Source organism: Pongo abelii, chromosome 1, assembly GCF_028885655.2.
Source record: "Pongo abelii isolate AG06213 chromosome 1, NHGRI_mPonAbe1-v2.0_pri, whole genome shotgun sequence".
NCBI classification, from domain to species: Eukaryota; Metazoa; Chordata; class Mammalia; order Primates; family Hominidae; genus Pongo; species Pongo abelii.
Genome location: NC_071985.2, coordinates 8,999,047 through 9,019,680, shown reverse-complemented (window position 1 = coordinate 9,019,680; position 20,634 = coordinate 8,999,047). Strand labels below are relative to the sequence as shown.

The 20,634-nt window shown below is 41.4% G+C and overlaps 1 protein-coding gene across 2 annotated transcripts in view; it reads left to right on the top strand.

The window, feature by feature from the left end:
• Positions 1-1,938: 1,938 nt before the first annotated feature.
• The window catches only part of FMN2 (formin 2), a 399,576-nt gene continuing 380,880 nt past the window's right edge, over positions 1,939-20,634 (top strand). For both annotated transcript variants that reach the window (XM_024253038.3, XM_054560978.2), the window contains exon 1: positions 1,939-3,783. In XM_024253038.3, coding sequence (XP_024108806.2) covers positions 2,160-3,783 — 1,624 coding nt within the window. In that variant the 5' untranslated portion in view covers positions 1,939-2,159. The remainder of the gene's footprint in view (positions 3,784-20,634) is intronic.

The following is a 20,634-nucleotide window of genomic DNA, read 5'->3' as shown; positions in this document are numbered from 1 at the left end:
TCCAGTATTGTTTCTGCTGCTATGTGACCTTGGACAAATCTCTTAGCCTCTCTGAGCCTGAGTTCATGCTTTAATTATCCTTGAGTTAAGAGCACCTATGTGTATTTGGTACCCACACTTGTGAATTTCAAATGAGCCTTTGCATGCAATAGAGATTTGTCAGCTGTGACCTGCTGCACAACTGTCACTGTGAAAAAAATCATCAATTCTTTCCCTCCCTCCTTCTTTCCCTTCTTTTGTCTTCTGAACTTCTATAATATAGCACAGAAGAAAACAATAAGGAAATCAGTAGTTCAGAATCAAAGACGTTCTGCTAAAGAAAGAGCAAAAATCAAGATTCAAAGTACCTCAGCACTCAAAGAAGCAGAAAATTCTAATAGCTGCAGGCAAATTGTGCCCTCTGAGGAGCCTAGATTCTAGAAAAAAGGAGAGAGCAGTCTTGTGAAAGAGGTGAAACAAAGGCTTTTCATGTACTCCGGAATTGCTTGGAGACTGGGATATAACCCTGGCAAAGTTATTAAAGTTGATTTCTCTAAAGCATTTACTCAAAAGGGCCACCTAAGGATAACTGGCTAACTGCTCTTAAATTACATTTATTTTTAAAAACATAGTTTGAAAAAGGATAGTAACCAAAGACTTACAAGACCAACCTTTTTTAAAAAAAAATTTTAAATGCTGGTTCATAATATGCAAAGGAAGACTACACATTTGCTTGCTACATTTAAGTTGCACAGTATAATATATAGCCTTTCTCCCTCCTCTGGGTCACTTTGAAAATATTAACAAGTTGGATGTCTATTCCATATTTTCAAAGTGGTTATCAATGACTTTTACTTAAATACTTGTAAAACTTATTAATGCCACTTTAATCTCAGTTTACTGCTTAAAGCTTTAGATATCCATATTTTTTTAAAAAAACAATTCTTAAAAAATAGGTAACTAAATTTAATAAATAATGAAAATAATGACAAAATATTCAATGAGGAAAAATGTTTATCTCCATATTGTGGCCAGAATGTTAAGAAACTTTTACAGGACGAGGTCTGCCTGGAAGGGTTTGCTTGGGAAAGTGGTAGTTTATAGCATAACATCTGATTTTGTGTGTTTGTGCCAAGGGTGTTTCCTTTCTGTTTTTTTCCTTTTTATAGGCAGCCACAATAGTGACATGTTTAATATTGATGAGTTTGACCTCCTGGGAGTTATCGTATATGCACCCTTTTTGAATACAAATGCTGTTTAATTTATATGGTAAACACATAGAATTTGGAGATTAGCATTTTAATCAACTCTAATCTCAGTATTTTCTACTTCTCCTACCTCTCCTTCTGTCAACAACAACAACAAAAATCATAAACCAATTTTATAAATGACAGCTAATGTCCTCTCCTGGAGAAGCAGGGTCTGTGTGAAACATAAAAACAGCACCATGTGTAGTAACCTCTCCTAAACCATATGCTCAAGCACATTAACAGTGTTCAATGAGATGATCAATTATTCAAGAAACAGAACAATCCATTCATTCAACAAATATTTATTGAACAGCCATGCAGAGGCAGACAGGGGGTTGTGTATGTGGCTGTGACCCGATGGCACCTCTAAACTGGAATTGGGCTTCAGTTTTTCCCCGTGTAAAAATTTCTTCCTTTTTGTTTAACTTTTCTCTTGGCAGGTCCAGCAGCTTTGAAGATCAGAGTGCATCTTCCAGCTGACGATCTCTTCGGTCGGGGACAATGCATTCGATTCGCACGGTGGAGATTAAAGTCTCCGAGATAGAGGAAACGTTTTTCGCGCCCAGGTTCAGCGAGGAGCCGCGCGGAGGCCGAGGGGGCGGTGGCGGCGGGCGGGGAGCCAGGCCCGAGCTGCGTTCTGCGCAGCCATTGGCGGGCGCCGCGCTCTGTACTGAGCATGTTCGCGCCCCGCCGGCCCTTAGCCGCAGCCGCAGCCGCAGCGACGGCAGCCACTGGAGCCGCCGCGCATTATGCAAAGCGGAGGCAGATGCGAGCGGGGCCAGCTGGGCGCGCGTCGGCCTCCCCTCCCAGCGGCTCGCCCCGCCGCCGCCTGACTCTCCCGGGAGACTCCCTCGGCCCGGACCCGGGGTCGAGAAGGGCCGGGATGGCCTGAGTGCCCGCGGCTCGGCGGCGCAGCAGCGGGATTACACCATGGGGAACCAGGATGGGAAGCTGAAGAGGAGCGCAGGTGATGCTTTGCACGAAGGCGGCGGCGGCGGTGGCGCGGAGGATGCGCTGGGGCCCAGGGATGTGGAAGCCACAAAGAAGGGGAGCGGGGGCAAGAAGGCGCTAGGCAAGCACGGCAAGGGGGGAGGGGGCGGCGGCGGGGAGTCGGGCAAGAGGAAGAGCAAGTCGGACTCCAGAGCCTCGGTGTTTTCCAACCTGCGGATCAGGAAGAATCTGTCCAAGGGGAAAGGCGCCGGCGGCTCCCGCGAAGATGTGCTGGATTCCCAGGCCCTGCAGACCGGGGAGCTGGACAGCGCTCACTCCCTGCTCACCAAGACTCCGGACCTCAGCCTCTCGGCGGACGAGACCGGCCTGTCGGATACCGAGTGTGCGGACCCTTTTGAGGTGACCCGTCCAGGGGGTCCTGGGCCTGCCGAGGCTAGGATCGGGGGCCGGCCGATCGCCGAGGATGTGGAAACTGCAGCAGGGGCGCAGGATGGACAAAGGACCAGCTCGGGCTCGGACACGGACATCTATAGCTTCCACTCGGCTACGGAGCAAGAGGATTTGCTTTCAGACATCCAGCAGGCGATCCGCCTGCAGCAGCAGCAGCAGCAGCTCCAGCTCCAGCTCCAGCAACAGCAGCAGCAGCAGCAGCAGCAGCAGCAGCTCCAGGGCGCCGAGGAGCCTGCAGCGCCCCCCACCGCCATCTCCCCTCAGCCCGGGGCCTTCCTGGGCCTGGACCGGTTCCTGCTGGGGCCGAGCGGCGGGGCTGGGGAGGCCCCGGGCAGTCCGGACACCGAGCAGGCTCTGTCCGCGCTCTCCGACCTGCCCGAGAGCCTGGCCGCCGAGCCCCGGGAGCCCCAGCAACCGCCGTCCCCCGGCGGCCTCCCGGTCTCCGAGGCGCCCAGCCTCCCGGCAGCCCAACCCGCGGCCAAAGACTCGCCCTCCTCCACGGCTTTCCCATTTCCCGAGGCCGGGTCGGGGGAGGAAGCGGCCGGAGCCCCCGTGCGAGGGGCTGGGGACACGGATGAGGAGGGTGAGGAGGATGCTTTTGAGGATGCGCCCCGGGGCTCTCCGGGGGAGGAGTGGTCCCCGGAGGTGGGAGAGGACGCCCCGCAGAGGCTGGGGGAAGAGCCGGAGGGGGAGGCGCAAGGACCTGACGCCCCCGCGGCCGCTTCCCTGCCCGGCAGCCCCGCGCCCAGCCAGCGCTGTTTCAAGCCCTACCCGCTCATCACCCCCTGCTACATCAAGACCACCACCCGGCAGCTCAGCTCTCCCAATCACTCCCCGTCTCAGTCCCCTAATCAGAGCCCCAGGATCAAGAGGCGGCCGGAGCCCTCCCTGAGCCGAGGGTCCAGAACTGCCCTGGCCTCCGTAGCCGCCCCAGCCAAGAAGCACCGGGCCGACGGCGGCCTTGCGGCCGGCCTGAGCCGCTCGGCTGACTGGACGGAGGAGCTGGGCGCCCGCACGCCCCTGGCGGGAGGCTCCGCGCACCTGCTGGAGCGCGGAGTGGCCAGTGACAGCGACGGTGGGGTGTCCCCAGCACTGGCCGCCAAGGCGTCTGGGGCGCCCGCGGCTGCGGATGGCTTCCAGAACGTGTTCACAGGTGAGCGCGCCCTGCTGCTGGCCTCCGGGTCGCAAGTCGCCTGTCAATCAGGGCCTTCCCCTGCCACCCGCCCTCCCTGGGCTCTGGAAGGCGGTGACCTGGTAGTGGCACGTCTCTTCTCCGTAGGGAATCCTTTTCCGCCCAGCGAGCTCACCCCCCATGGTGAAATGACTTGGACATACTTGTTGGTTTTCTATGTTCTTACAAGATCTTAAAGGGAACAACTTAGTTGTGTCTGTCCTAAGTCATCTCAAAAAAAGGTTGCTCTGCCCATTTCACCAAAATATCTGCTATTCACAGTGTTTAGGGTCACGCCAGGGAGATAAACTTTTTCGTCTTGTTAGCGAAACCATCACTCTTCTCTTTCATTTTTCATCACCACAGCATTAAAAAGAAAAAAAATTGTTCATGGTTCTTTCGCAAGGGTCGGTTTTGGAGGCACAAATCATTTATTCCGGTACTATCCAAAGGCAGTCTCTGACCGCTCTAATATCTGTGTGTATTTGTCCACGTTTGGTATGTATGTGATATGTAGTTTCTATCTTGCAGCAATCTGGGTTCCGCTGCTTAGTGAAGTTAAGCGGTCACTCACTCCTGTTTGCTGCTGCAAGAAAATCCGATACATGCTATTAGAAAATTAATAAATAAATAGAATAGTAGGGATAATTTTCATTCAGTTTCATGGTCCAGCCCAGAACAGCCTGTAGTTTGGAGACAGTGAAGGTGGGAAGGTCAAAAGCACGTCTAGTCCAACTGGTACCTCCCCTCCCTAGCATATGTTATAGACTCATACCCAGGGCAGCATAAAGCACAGCCAGAGTCTGCTTGCTGTGGTTGGTGTCAAGCAGTCCAATGAGTTTATCCTAGCTTACAGGCTTACAGGGCCCCAGGCCTTACCTTAAGAGCCCAACGTGTTTACCTAACCTCTATTCTTAATTATTAAATGAAATAGAGTGTTAGAATTTAATGAATGGAAAAATATGAAAAGTTACATGACTACTGATAGGTTTATGATAAATATTTGAAGGATTAAACATTTCAAATGCAATCTGAAAATTTTAAAATCTTATGTTCTGTTATTTTAATAAATACATTATCTGTAAAACATTGCTTAGATGAAATTTCTCGGCACAGACAGCGACTTCTTAGTTGACTAAATGCTGGTAATGTTGGGGTAGCTACTTTTATTGACCACATTTTAATTTTCATCTGTGGGCCACCTTTTATTTTGCCTTTATAGGGTCTTACCCTTAAAAGTAGCTTCTTCCGTTCATTTCACATACTCTTATTTTTCTTCTTTTCCACCTTCTCTTTATTGTGTAGATTGGTAAAAAGAATGTTTGTAGTTTTATACCCACTAGATAAATTGTAAAAAAACAAAAACAAAATGCAAAACAAATAAAAAAGAAAGATCACTTTTGATAGAAGAAGATCAGAAAGTTTTTGCATTAATTTTTGTGAATTTAATGTTGGTGAGGAATCACATATTTTCTCTTTAAGTGACATTCACATATATCATTTTCAAAAAGTGAAAATAATTCACCATAATGATTATCAATAATTAATATTAATGATAGCTATTCCTAGTAGCACAAGACTTTGGAAATTTATGTATTTCATTCATTCAGCAAATATATATATATATGTATGTATATAAATTTGTATGCATATATGTGCATACACACACACATACACACACACACACACACACACACACACATATTGAGCAGCCACACTGTGCTAGGCAGCATTCTAAATGGTAGCACACTGTACTAGGCAGTATTCTGGATGTAGGTGATACACAGACCATTCAATCATGATTTTGCCTTTCTAAGGCTCACTGACTAGTGAGGAGGAGACATTAAATAAGTGCAGTGCACAGAAATATCTGTGTAGATATAGACATGCAAATCACTGCTGGGAACATCACGGATGCAGTGGCTTATCTGCTTGGTGGCAAGGGGTGAGGGAAGAGGACTTGAGAGAGGAGGGTTGAACAGAGTCCTGGAAGATCACAAGACCCTAAATAGCTTGAATGTTTGTTTTCCTTTAAAAAAACAAGTGTCTTCTTGGAACTTGCGTTTTATTTTAATTTGCTAAGTATTCCCACATTTGAAATTTGGGACTCTTAAAAGAGTCCTGTATAGGAACCACCTGGATTTTGTTGACCTCTCCAGGTGATTTGTTTTTTAAATTGTGCAGAGTAAAACTGCAGAGCTAGTCGTTTTTATAAGGACATCACCTATTTTGTATTTGATGGTTGGATACAGCTGGTTGGTAATCAGCAAATATATTTTTGTGTAGCAGCTTCCATATGTTTATCTCATTCACTCAGCATTGTTCAGGAAAAGAGGATCAGTAGGTTTTACCTAACTTTGTAACTGGTGGGGAAATGTAGATAGAGAAAGAGGTGAAATAACTTTCTCAAGGTCACACTGTGATTCATTTAGAGGCAGATCCAGAAATAGAAACTGAGTCAATGATTCAAGTCTAATGTCATTATTATTTCTGTTTGGATACACAATGTTTTAAGGCCATATAGAGAGTAAAAACTGTTGATAAAAAATGTGATCAGATTTAGGGCCTTTCTTTAATTAGATTTTCCAGTTCCCATTTTTAATAAGGTGTACTCCTTTAATGGTTGAACATCTGGCCTTCCTTGAGCTGGATGAAGGGTGATTGTTGGCCAGAGTGAACCAGATTTTCTCTAAGCAGCCCTCATGGAAACTGTTCTTATGGTGGTAAAATGAATCCAGATTGACACAGGCCCTTGTGTCTCAGCTGTCAACTCTTCATGTCATCTGCCACTACGTTTGCTTCTTTACTCTCCTCCGCTGTTTTTTTATGGGTGTCTTGGAAATTACCAGAGGCTTGGGGAACACTGGCATTGTCCTTAGGGAAATTTCTTTTTGGCCTTAATTTTGCATGTATTTGGATCAATTAATTGCCAGCTGCCTTTGAAGCAGGTGATCATTATATCTATAAGCTTCCATAAGCATCTTTTATTTTTAAACCATAGAATGAGGGCTGTCAGCATTGCAGGAAGAAACAGATGTTTTTCGCTTTTTACTGCTTTCCAAATGTAGGGAGAAAATACAAGTGAAGAGGGATTTCTATGGCACATGTTTGTGTCTCTTTGGTAGATCTGAAAACATTTAGCAATGAGGGAGACCAAACTTTGTCGTGTTCTGGCTGTTAAGAAACTGATGATGCCTTAGGCCATTGCATTTAAGTATCTCATAATTAATGTGTTTGAAATACATCTTTTTCAATGTTAAGTAGAAAAAATGGTGTCTGAAATTTGGGAGGTTCCTTTACATATTAAGTATAACAGAAGCTTGGTACTGGAGTTTTGCAGTTAATTAACGTTTAGATTATCTAACGTGTTAAATTTGTGATGCTAAATCGCTTTTGATAGGAATCTTTCCCAAGTCAATTATGTGCTTATCTATTTTTTTAAACACATAGAATAAAAGTTTAATCTGTTTTAAAGGGCTTAATGTTATCTTCAGGCACATCATTGTTACATCTTATAAAAACATTAGTGATGTCCTCAACAGCTATTGAAGTGTGTGGGCTGTTGGCTTCAGTCTGTAGTTTCTGAGTTTTTGTGTCTGTGTAGTTTCTTGATTGTTTTCTTGCTGCCAGCTATTTATTGTTATAGCTGCCTTTTTTTTTTTTTTTTTTTGAGACAGAGTCTCGCTCTGTCGCCTAGGCTGGAGTGCAGTGGCACAATCTCTGCTCACTGCAAGCTCTGCCTCCTGAGTTCACGCCATTCTCCTGCCTCAGCCTCCCGAGTAGCTGGGACTACAGGCACCCACCAACATGCCCAGCTAATTTTTTGTATTTTTAGTAGAGACGGGGTTTCACCGTGTTAGCCAGGATGGTCTTGATCTCCTGACCTCATGATCCGCCTGCCTCGGCCGCCCGAAGTGCTGGGATTACAGGCGTGAGCCACCGCGCCCGGCTATAGCTGCCTTTAGTCTCTTTGCTCCTGTCCCTCAATTTTTTTGTAATTTGACTTTTCTGATCAATTTGCAATTGGCTTACAATTCCTGTAATTATGATATTGGTTACACTTATTGTACTTCTAAGTGCCAGACTAAGTGCCAGACTCTGTTGGTGCATAACATAACTATCTGTAATCCTTACAACAGTCTTGAGGTGTAGCTGTTTATCCTCAGTTTTCGAATGAAAAAACCCAGGCTCAGACAGTAAAGTAACTTCTTGTCTAAGGGCATTAAGCTCGTAAGTGGCCCATCCAGCATATGTCCTTAGAAAACCAAATCTGTTGTTAATATGTATAAGATGAAACCAAGTAGATCAGTGAGGTTTTGGAGGACTAGCTAATTAATAAAGTGCATAGGCTCTAGAACTTGGATTGTGCAACTCTGATTTTGGCCTTTCTAAAGGTTATCTTGATATATTTTTTTTTTTTTTGAGACAGATTTCACTCTTGTCGCCGAGGCTGGAGTGAAGTGGCGCGATCTTGGCTCACTGCAACCTCTGCCCACTGGGTTCAAGCAATTCTCCTGCCTCAGCTTCCCGAGTAGCTGGGATTATAGGCTCCCATGACCACACCCAGCTAATTTTTGTATTGTTAGTAGAGACAGGGTTTCACCATGTTGGCCAGGATGGTCTTGAACTCCTGGCCTCAGGTGATCCACCTGCCTTGGCCTCTCCAAGTGCTAGGATTACAGGTGTGAACCACCGTGCCCAGCCTATCTTGATTTTTATATCAATAGAGGGAAGGACCCACTCTAGGAGTATACATTTTCTCATAAGTCTTGATAAATTGTGACACTGGATTTTTTTAAGTCCAGGAGTAGTTTGATTTCCAGCAGAGCCCCTGACAGAGTATAGATGTCCAGTTAATGTCTGACAAATGAAGGTCAGAATCTGCCTGATATGTATAAAATGTCTTATTATAAAAGGAAAGGGGTTTATATGAATGCTATGCTTTCCCCTAAATACTGTTTCACATATCAGAGAAGAATTTGGCGATGTAAGCGGGGACCGGAACACTGATCTTCAATCATTTTAGATGGGTCTGAACCATCCTTTCTTATGGTGTCTTTAGGCTTCTGGTTTGGATTGAAGTCAAGTGCACCGGTAGCTTCAGTGATGGGTTTTAATGACTGCTTTATGCCTTGAGACTGGCCTAGTTTTAAGTGCATTTAGGCGTTTGGATATAAGCCATGAGTATTTGAAATGGAACAGGTACTTTTAGTGCTTTTCCTTCTGATTCTTGTGAAAAGATACAGAAAATATACAGTTGGATGAAGGTAGCAGTAGTTATTCTAACTACTTTTATTCTACGTATATTTGCAATCCTAGTTTTGCTGTTTAGCTAAGTGACTCTCCAGTAATTTTTCCTCATATCTATGAAGGTAGAACAATAATTTCAAATTAATACTATTAAGATTAAATGAAATAGCATACATAAAGCCCCTACAATTCTGCCTGGTACGTGAGAGGCACTTAACTGGGGCTATTTGCTCTCCTGACTGGATTTATTATCTTCAAAAAAAGTCATTGTTCAAAGTGATCAGAACCAAATTTGTTAAAACAACTCTGAAATTGTATACAAAAACTTAGCAGGATATGAATTGACCAGATACTAGTTGAGCCCCAGTTTTTTTTTTTTTTTTTTGCAAATTGTTTATGTATTTTTTTTTCTGGAATTGTAAGCATTTTGTCACTTATCAGATATTTTGTTTTGTGGGGGGGGGTTGGATAAGGAAAGCATATGATGGGGTGTGGCTGTAAGATTTGGGGGAGGGTGCTGCTTTCCAAAGAAGGGGTGGGAAGAGGAGGCGGTAGCCGACACCCTCCGTGTTTCTGCTCTGCACAGCATCTGGCTGCAACCCCCTGACTTTGCAGCTTTACCTTCCCACGGTTTCCTTCATAAACGCTCTACTTTACACAAACTAATCTGCTTACTGTTTTATGAACACGCATTTCATTTTCCCGACTTTGTGCCTTTGTCTTGCAGCTTTAGCCTCTTGGAATACATGATTTGTCTCTTTTGCTTTAACATTTGAAAAGTGTTGATTGAATTCCATTTCCTCTTTGTATCTTTTCCAGCCAGACCTTACTGGCTGTCATCTCACCTTCTCTGTACTTTACTGTCTAGATCGTATTATATATGCTTCTTGGATTTAGGGATTCTTTTGGTCTTCTTTCTTGCCACCCTCTGCCTTTCCTTCCTCCTTGCCTGTTCACCTGATTCCATCCATCCATCATCTCCTGTCCTACTAATCTGTCCACAGTTATCTCTTCCGTGCCTTGCTCTGTGCCTGTCAATATGTGAAAAGCACAGACTATACTGGGGTCTTGATGAATACTTGCTCATTCACCATTTTTGGCGGTGATATAGACAAGTTGAGTATCCAGGCTTCCTACTGGCAATTAAAACTAGTTGAATTGAAGCTGGAAAATTGCTAACCTTTCTGGGCAGTCAAAATTAATTATTTTCAATGAGGTGTGATTGAATCAATGATACTTTATAGAACTCATGTTGTTAGAAGAATAGCTATTCTTGTTTCTGCAGGTTAATGTTAAAATAGTAATGACATTACAGCAACTGACCTTCCAAATATAAATGTTATTGTAACGAAAGAAGAGGTAAAGGGAATAGAGAAAATTGTATTCCTCTGTTCATTCCTGTTTTTGTATTCTAAGTACTAACCTGATGCTAATAAAAGTTAGCATTAAGGGACCATTAGGAAGAAACAAAAATGTACTGCTTGTGACTTGATAGTTATTAGATATAATTTTAGTGACAGTAGAAACTTTCTAAGGCTTTTTTATCTTAAAATATAAATATATGGAAAATATGACCTCTAATCGGTTCGGAATGGTAGTAAAGCAAGGTAGTTATAACATCAAAATTCTAGGAATGAGTAACAATTATTTCTGGATGCTATAATAAGATGCTAACCACACTAGAGATTTATTATCCTTTTGATACCTGCTGCTCCACCATGGGTGAGAGGCAGGGAAGAATTTATGTCTTCTTCCTTTGTAAAGATGTACTTGGAAGTGTTGATTGGATAGGAAAATTACTGCCTGTATTCTGTGATCCAGTCAGGCTCCAACCTACCAGGAACCCACTGGAAGCTTTATTATCTGTTACCCTAGAGCTGCAATGGACTGAAGATAGTCCTATTATTTTCATGAGGAATCGAATACTTTCTTGAGAAAATCAAGCCTATATTATGTTTCAAAATTATGCTTAAAAAGGCTTAGGCACTACTCAGTTGAGTCTCTTTTTGTACTTCATGCAGAAGGGTCCTTTGTCGTAGTACCTGGTGATACAGTGGACACATATGGGAAGAAATTCTGTGTCATTTAAATGGTTGTTTTAGGTACGCAGGAGGGGAAAGAATGTGTTTCAGTAAGCTAATGTCAGCACTATGGGAAGAGTGCAGGCTGAGAACAATCTATTTCCCTTTTCCGTTTTACCACCAGTTTCCTATTAGGGCACAAGGCAATCATTTCTTGCCTCTTGTTGATACCCTGGCTTCCCAGGTTGGAAGAGTGAATGCAATCTTGCTAGGAAGCGTCTTCCTTCAAGTCAATTTCAACACTGTGGTTCCATAGAAATGATGATTCCAGCAGGTACCTTTTCTGCCTAATAGGGATGTTCTGCGTATTTAGAGCTTTCCTTTATTGGTAGAGCTGAAGAAAATTCCTACGCTGGAAGACGCGTTTATACCGTGGAGTAATTGATGGTGAGAGTGGTGATGTTTTGACTTTGATAGTTTTGATCAATTTTTGATTCATGCTGAAGGAAATTTGCATTGGTTAGACTGTCATTATCTGACAATAGGACTGTGTGTGTGTGTGTGCATGCGCCTGTGTGTCTGTGTTGTGTGTGTGTGTGTTTGAGACAGGGTCGTGCTCTGCCACCCAAGCAGGAGCGCAGTGGTGTGCTCATGGCTCACTGCAGCCTCAAACTCCTGGTCCCAGGCAATCCTCCCACCTTAGCACCTCAGCTTCCAGAATAGCTGGGACCACAGGCATGAGCCACTATGCCTGGCTAATTTTTTTTTTTTTTTTTTTGAAGAGACAGGGTCTCACTATGTTACCCAGGCTGGTCGCAATAGGACCTTATGTTTTTGAACACTGATATAGTGGTTATGTATGGTGGTTGATCCTGTGTTATGAAAATATATGAAATGGAAAGCTATGTTATATAATGTATGGCTTGAAGATTTAGAATATATGAAGGCTTTCTAATATTGGCACAAAATATACTGAGTAATTACTTTTAGGTTCATTATCTGCAACATAAGTCATCTCTTATTCTTGGATGGATTGTAGGCTTTGCATTTTTCATTATAGTTTAAACTGCTCAATAAAAGCAGTACTATTAATTCTCTTCAATATACTTTAATATATTGGTTTTTGTTACGTTTTCAGTTTTTCCTACTATTGAATATGCTTACTGAAATACTTTTTATGAGTCTGTGGTATTCCATTTAGAAGTGTGCATTGATATTAAAAATTTCTTAGAAACTAGAAGGTTAAAATGTGTTGAGAGTTCCTAGGTTTTTTACTTTAAAAAGAAAAAAAGTTCCATTGGCCTTAAACAAGTACAGCTTGTTTGAGCCCATTAAGGACTAGAATAGAACTATTTCAGGATCCCAAATAAATGCATTTGAATATCTGTGGAGAGTTTTGTAAGGATGCTCTTCATTATTATTCATTATTGAGATACAAGCTTTATCTTTTAAAAGTATAATAAAAGAAATGAGGTAACAATAGGGATAATCTTTGCAACTCATTTTTTAACCTATATACTTGTAGATAATTGGCTTCTTTTTCTTATAGACCAATACTTGTCTGTTTGGAGAGGGTAAGTTATGTGCGCTCTCTGTGGGAAGTGTTACATTTTGCAGCTAACCAAAATGTTCTTCTATAAGCCAGTTATATCTTCTGTCCTTTTGGTGCTATTTTGGTTAAATGGCTTTGGGGATATAAAATGTGTGGATGGTATCCTTGCAGTTTCTTTCAGAATATAGGGTTTGATCTGTCTCTGTTCAATTTTTAGAAAAATCCAGAAGTATGTTGACTCTGTTGGATTCAATATTTTGGGGATAGGCAGAGAGGGTTGTATAAGAACTGCAGTGATTTAAGTGGAGAAAGTGGAGAGACATTTGACTGGGCTGACAACACGATATCAGTAAAAAGGTGATCCTTTAAATTTTTTTTTTTTTTTTTTTTTTTGAGACAGGGTCTCACTCTGTCACCCAGGCTGGAATACAGTGGCACCATCTTGGCTTACTGCAACCTCTGCCTCCCAGGTTCAAGAGATTCTCTCACCTCAGCCTCCCGAGTAGCTGGGACTATAGGCACATGCCACCACACCCGACTGATTTTTTGCATTTTTTTGTAGAGACGGGGTTTCACCATGTTGGCCAGGCTGATCTCGAACTCCTGACCTCAGGTGATCCACCTGCCTCGGCCTCCCAAAGTGCTGGGATTTCAGGCATGAGCCACTGCTCCTGGCCGATGCCTTTAATCTTTAACTTGGATTATTTCTCTAAGGAGACTCATTTGACTCTAAATTCACAGATCATTTTCATATCATCTGCTTTTGGATAATAAAAGCTAGGCAGGTGGCTTTAGCTTTAGCTTGAGGCTAAGCCCCTAAGGTTCAGCCCCCGATTTCCTTTTGTATATGTCCTCTTGGCTTTGTCAGTTACCAATAGACTGCTAGAGTTGTGTCCGCAGTTTCTGTGTTTCTCTGGACCTCAGACATAACTCACTTAGACATCACAGGCCTAGGATATTCACCATGTCTAAAACTATACCTACTATTTTACCCACCCTCTTAACACCCTCCTTCTGGGTTTCCCAGTCAAGGCATTGCTGTCTAGCTTTGCCTTATTCTTGGATTTCTCCATCCTTCTCATACTTCACACCCAATTAATCTTTTCATTTTCTCTTTTCTTTTCTTAAATATCTCTTTAAAATGTCTTCTAATTTCTGTTTCCATTATCTCTACCCTTCCTAGTTTAAATCCCTATCAAAAGCCTCCTCAACATTCTCTTGTCCACAACCTGCATTTCTCCATTCTGCATGAAGCAAGAGAGTAAATGACTTAAAATACAAACTTGAATGGGTTCCAGTATAGGAACATATCATTGGTCCCCTATCACCCTGAGGCTACAGTTTAAATTCTTTCCTATGTACGTATTAAATATATTAATATAGACTTTTTTTTTTTTTTTTGAGACAGAGTCTCACTCTATCCCTAGGCTGGAGTGCAGTGGCATGATCTTGACTCACTGCAAGCTCTGCCTCCCAGGTTCACGCCATTCTCCTACCTCAGCCTCCCGAGTAGCTGGGACTACAGGCATCCGCCACCACGCCCGGCTACTTTTTTTTGTATATTTAGTAGAGACGAGGTTTCACCGTGTTAGCCAGGATGGTCTCGATCTCCTGACCTCATGATCCGCCTGCCTCGGCCTCCCAAAGAGCTGGGATTACAGGCGTGAGCCACTGTGCCCAGCCGACATTATGTTATATAGCATATATAAGCTATATATTATATATAATAGACATTATATATATTTTAATATGTATTAATATTTAATCTCTGTAGTTTTGTCACCTCATTGTTCAGGATCTACTATTACTCAGGACTGAAGTCCTGAGTGCTTCAGTCGTTTTTCAGATAGCTCATGTTCTCTCTGGTAGTTTTAGGTATTATTAACACTTTCTCTTCCTGGTCCTCAGAGAAAAAAATAATCCATGTAGTTGTATTCATGAGGATCCATTCAGTCTGTGACACACTCACATCATCAGTCCAGGCAAAACTCATTTGGTCCTTATCATACTCCCTGCATTTTCACTTCCCATTCTGAAGCCTCTAGTAGACATACAGAACTGCTTTTATCTATTGCGCTCTTTGAATTAGTCTGCATTTTTTTAAAGTATATAGTATTTCTGTTTATGTTTAGTTTATACAAATACTCTGAGTTGCAGACCTCATTCTGTTTCTTAAAAAGAACAAACAAAATTCAGCCGCCTTTGAAAAAAGAATCTACGAACTTTTCTGGGTGAATTTCCACCTTGTTTTTTGCTTTCTGCTGTTATATAGTATTCCTAAGAATGAAAGTCCTGCTGGGTTGTTCAACACCAGGGTCACCATTCACCTTTTATTGTGTGTGAGTAATGTTCCCCTAGAGCTGTTCCATGTGGTGGCTTTGGGCACATTCCCTAGGTTTTATTTAAACATGAGCATGGTGATGAACATCTAGATTCCTGTACTTCTCGGCCGCCACAGAAAACAGTCTGATGACTGTTTCCATACAGGGAGCTATGGGAGAACTTCTCTGGGATATACATTTGGAAGTGGCATTGTCAGATCATTAAATAAAAGGTTTAATTTGTGTAGGTACTGTCAGATTAGTTTCCAGAATGCCTTCCTAGTTTATGCTTCTTTAGCGTGGCAAATTGGCATTATCCAATTTCCACTAATCCAATGAGGGGAAGTAGTATCTCATTGTTTTACTTTGTATTTATCTGCCAACTAATGCTTTTGAGAAAAACCGTTGTATATTTTTAGCCATTTAGGTTTACCCTTCTGCAAATTGCCTGTTCATATCCTTTTACATTTTTCTGTCAAGTTTCCTGATTCTCCTTGTTTATTCACAGGGCTTCCTGTATATATTAGCTATTATTCTATTTATTACCAATGTTGGAGATATGACGGATTGTCACTAAGCTTCCTTCTGGCTTTTTCTTAGCTTAGAGACCAGAAATCTAAAAATGACATTTTTCAGACTCCCTTGCAGGTTGTGTTTCAGTTTCATCAAAACTGAATTTTGATGGATTTGTGCCAGGTTTAGAAGGCCTTAGTAAGTCCTAAGATTGACTTCTGTTGTTTCTACTCGCAAACACAGCTGAAAAACTCTCTAATTCTTCCAGGGCAAGGTTAGCAGGGGTCTAGTGTTCAGATGCTAGCCTTACTGTTACCCAGAATTGGGGCTTGGTTCGCCCACATGGCTGGTGTGGCTAGAAGTAGGCACAACAGTTGTGGAGCTGGCAGCAGAGGGAGGATCGGTGATGAAGAGTCCTGTTCCTAGCAGTGGAAGTGTACTTTTACAGCCAACGACTTTAGATTGGAGATGAGGCAGCCACTTCTTTGGTGGCCTGGTCCTGTATGGTGGCTTTGTGAGTGGCTTCTAAAAAGATGCTAGAACCTTTTTATTTAGGCTCTCCACGATTCTGTAAGCCAAGTAGTACTCTATAGTAAATCTCTTCCTATTTAAATGATTTGGAGTGGATTCAGTTCTATGTAATCATGGGATCTTGATATATAGAGTCAGTTTTAGATATAACAGATCTTCCCCTAATATTTATCCTTCTTTTAAATTTGTAGTGTCCTTGGTTGAACAGAAATACTTAATTTCGATATAGTCAAATCTTTTTTTTTTTGAGACAGTCTCATTCGTCGCCCAGGCTGGAGTACAGTGGCATGATCATAGCTCACTGCAGCCTTGACTTCCCAGGCTGAGATGACCCTCCCAACTCAGACTCCCACGTAGCTGGGACCACAGGCATGCGCCACCAAGCTCGGCTAATTTTTTGTATTTTAAGTAAAGATGGGGTTTCATCATGTTGCCCAGGCTGGTCTGGAACTCATGAGCTGCCTGCCTTGGCTTCCCAAAGTGCTGGGATTATGGGTGTGAGCCACCATGCCTGGGCAAATCTATTTTTAACCTATAGTTTGTGTTATTTTTGTCTCATTTAAGAAATTCTCTTACTCCTAGGTTACAAAAATTCTGCCCTCTGTAGTATTCTATTAACTTTTCTGCCCTCTGTAGTATTCTATTAACTTTATCATTTCACCCTTTACATTTATGTCTTTGATGTAGAGTCCTCTTGAGTGTGTGGTGTAATATAGGGCTCAAGTTTTATTTTTCTCCATATAACAAGCCAGTTTTCCCAGCACCAGCTACTAAATAGTCTTTTACTCATTGATTTTTGATACTACCTTTAGGTCATTCCCATACATAGATAAGTCTGTTTCTGAGATTTATATTCATTCCTTTTATGTGTATTTTTGTGTCTTCAGCAAGTACCATATGGTTCTCATAAATGTGACTTTGCAAAATGTCTGATGATCTCCAAAAGAAGTATCTCCTTTTTCAAAGTTGACTTAGTTCATCAATATGGACTCTGGAGTTTTCATAGAAATATTTATTTATTTATTTATTTATTTTTTGAGAAGGAGTCTCGCTCTGTCACCCAGGCTGGAGTGCAGTGGCGTGATCTCGGCTGACTACAGTCTCAACCTCCTGAGTTCAAGTGATCCTCCTACCTCAGCCTCCTGAGTAGCTGGGATTACAGCTGCCCACCACCATGCCCAGCTAATTTTTGTATCTTTGGTAGAGATTGGGTTTCACCATGTTGGCCAGGCTGGTCTTGAACTCCTGGCCTCAAGTGATCCACTCACCTTGGCCTCCCAGAGTGCGGGAGTTACGGGTGTGAGCCACCGCACCTGGCCTCCATATAAATTTAGAATAGGTTGTTGAGTTTCTTAAAAAATCCTGAAGTTGTTTGATTGAGATATTAGTCAATTCATAGATTAAATTGAGGACTGCTTCCGCTTTTATAATACCATTTTATCTGAGAATGTGAAAGATCTCTTCATTTATTCAGATCATCTTTTATTCATTTTAATAGAGTTTAGACTTTTCTCCATAAAGAGTTTGTGTTTCCTTTGCTGAACTATTTCCTGACGCTTCATATATTTTATTACTAATGGGAATGGAATCTTACTTTAGTTTTATTTCTAGTTGATTATTGTTAAGTTAAAGAAATGTTTTCAGTATCTATCAGGTATAAATATTGTATGATTTCCTTTATGAATGTTATTTAAAGGTAAAATTTATTTAGTAAAATCTATAGTTTACAGTTATATGAGATTTTAAAGGTAGTGCTTTTTTTTTTACAGCAAATAATTGAAATATAATCATAGAACATATACATTGTGTAGATTCTTTTGGAATTATTGTGGCTTTCCTTTTAGCATTAAATATGGTAAGTTTTTGTGGATTTCCATACACTTTTTGGGGAGCCATAATCCTAAAACCCAGAAACATTATTAATGTTTTAATTTAGTACATTGTGTCTTACATTGAACATTAATAAAAATCTCACTAATTATTTAAATTACTTCAAAAACATAATTTAAACAACTCTGTAGTATTTTATCCAATCAGAAAACCATTCGTCCCCGAGTATCCATTGCATACTTTGTCTTAGATTGCCTTCTGCCTTTTGGGATGCCCTTTAGACACCTTCATACGATCTTCTTCTTCCACCTATAACTCTTCCTAATTAAATGATGCTTTCTCCCCAGGCTTCATATGTAGTCTATGTTAACATCTACCCTGAGTAGTCTATGAAACATCCAACATTTCCCTGCATGTTGATAAATCAAATTTCTAGCTCAGATCTCTCTTGTGAATTTCAGGTGCCAATTTCATATTGTCTTTTAAACATCTTTATATAGATATGGGAATAGTTTCAAACTGAACTCATCTTTTCTCCAAACCCAACCTGCTCCCTTACGTATTATTGGATTCCTGGTAGATAATACCATCTAGCCCAGCCCTTTACCCAGTTTCTTAAGCCAGAAATTTGGAAGTGCAAGTTAGCCAAGCTACACCACTCTTCCTCCTCCTTATATTTAATTAGTGTCTATATCCTGTTAAAATATACCTCCAAAAATATGTTTTTAAATACTCATCCCCTCCTTTCCAGGAGGATTTTTTATTTTTTTTGAGACGGAGTTTTTGCTCTCGTCACCAGGCTGGAGTGCAATGGCGCGATCTTGCTCACTGCAGCCTCCGCCTCCTGGGTTCAAGCGATTCTCCTGCCTCAGCCTTCCAAGTAGCTAGGATTTCAGGTGCCCACCACCACGCCCAGCTAATTTTTGGGTTTTTAGTAGAGACGAGGTTTCACCATGTTGGCCAGGCTGGTTTCGAACTCCTGACCTCAGGTGATCCACCCGCCTTGGCCTCCCAAAGTGCTGGGATTACAGGCATGAGCCACCATGCCCGGCCTTTTCCAGGAGAATTTTTAATGCCACTCTCCAAATTTTCCAGTAGCTTTCCATTGACTGTAGAAATCTCAGTTGAAACTTGAGATTTATATTCAAGCAGAAGACTGAATGTGTTCAGGATGAAGGAGCTAGATGTGATAGCAGTTTGTATGATTCAAGTCAGCATAAGGGAAGCCATACCTTACAGAATGTCCAGTGTTGGCATGTGTGGTCTTGAGAGGAGCAATTTCATCATCACTGGAGATGTTAAAATAGAGACTAAATGAAGATCAAATGGGGTAGTCACAGCCCTGGAGAGGCTGAATTTGACCACTGATATTCTTTCCAGCTCGGAGAGTCAATGATGTGTGACTTGAAAAGTAAGAGCAGCAGCTGTGGTCTGTGTGACTCATTCCCTTTATTTGAGACTGCTTTAAATATTTATTTAAAACTCTTCAACCAAGTGATTTTAGAAGCTGCCATTTATTAGATTCACTTTTATGAATTTAACTTAATAGATACAAAAATTAAATAAAAAAAAAATTTTCTTCTGACTTTCTATAGTTTTTCCCTTTTAATCTTGATTTATTTCATGACCTTTTAAAAAAATACCAGGAAATTCATAACGTGTCATAGGTCCTGAAAAGTGGTTGGTAGTTATCTTCATATATGTTCTATGATATTCTTTTTTCAACTTCATTAGATTTATTAGATTAAATTTCTCTATTTTTGTCATTTTCAGCCTTTGGTAAATTGAAGTTGGATAGTTTCTTTTTCTCTCTTCCCCAGGAAAAAAATCCCTTGATGCTAGTCAAATTGAACTTTATATAAATTTTAATAGACATGTAGTACCGAGAACTCTCTATAACAAAGTCATTTTTTGAATACTCTGTCTCAGTATGATGTTTTTGCTATAATTGATGTGGAACACATCTTTTAATACCCTTCTCAATATCCCTAGTGTCAAGTAACATAAATGCATCAAACTGAGGTGAACTGCACCTCAGTTCACCACACAGAACAGTCAACTTCTTCAAAACAATTATGAAGACACATTGTAGGCACTTTTTCTTGAAGACTAAGAAGATCTTCCTGTAAGAGTGTCTAAATCAAAGGTGTACCTGGGTTCAGTGAGTTTTGATTCCTCCAGGGGTAGTAGAGTTTCACTCTGCTTTATGTTGGTCCAAATCCCTTTATTAGCCATGGTCATCTTCTTTGCAGATGAGGGCAGGGAGTTCATCATCCTTGTGTGTTTTGTGGCTTGTTTCCTTAATGATTTGTGTAGCTATTGGATTTCATGTTTGTTTTCTTTCTTTGAGACAACCCTAGATATTTATCCTTGTAGCAGTCTTCTTTTTACTATAAAACCTGCAGCATTTTGGACCTAAAACTAGACATGGTAATTTCTATTTGATCATAAATGGCCCTCTTTATTTTTTTTCTTATTTGGCAAGTATAGGCCATCAGTATGTGAGATACAGAATATGTGATATCTCTGTATTCAGTGACATCATAAACTTAAGCAATTATCATTAATGTCTTATAATAGATTTGCTTGTCAACATCCTTATTTCCTCCTAATATTTCAATTGATAGATAACATGGGATATCAGGGAAATTTATTAGATAGTTATGACTGAGCTATAAGGTCAGAGAAAAATTTAACGTGACAAGACATCTGTTTTAATTCTCATTTTGCATAAGATATAGTGGCCTGGAAGAAACAGAAACCTATGTTGACACCTTTTAAAATACAGCAACTGTCTTGTTCATCCTTCAACTGT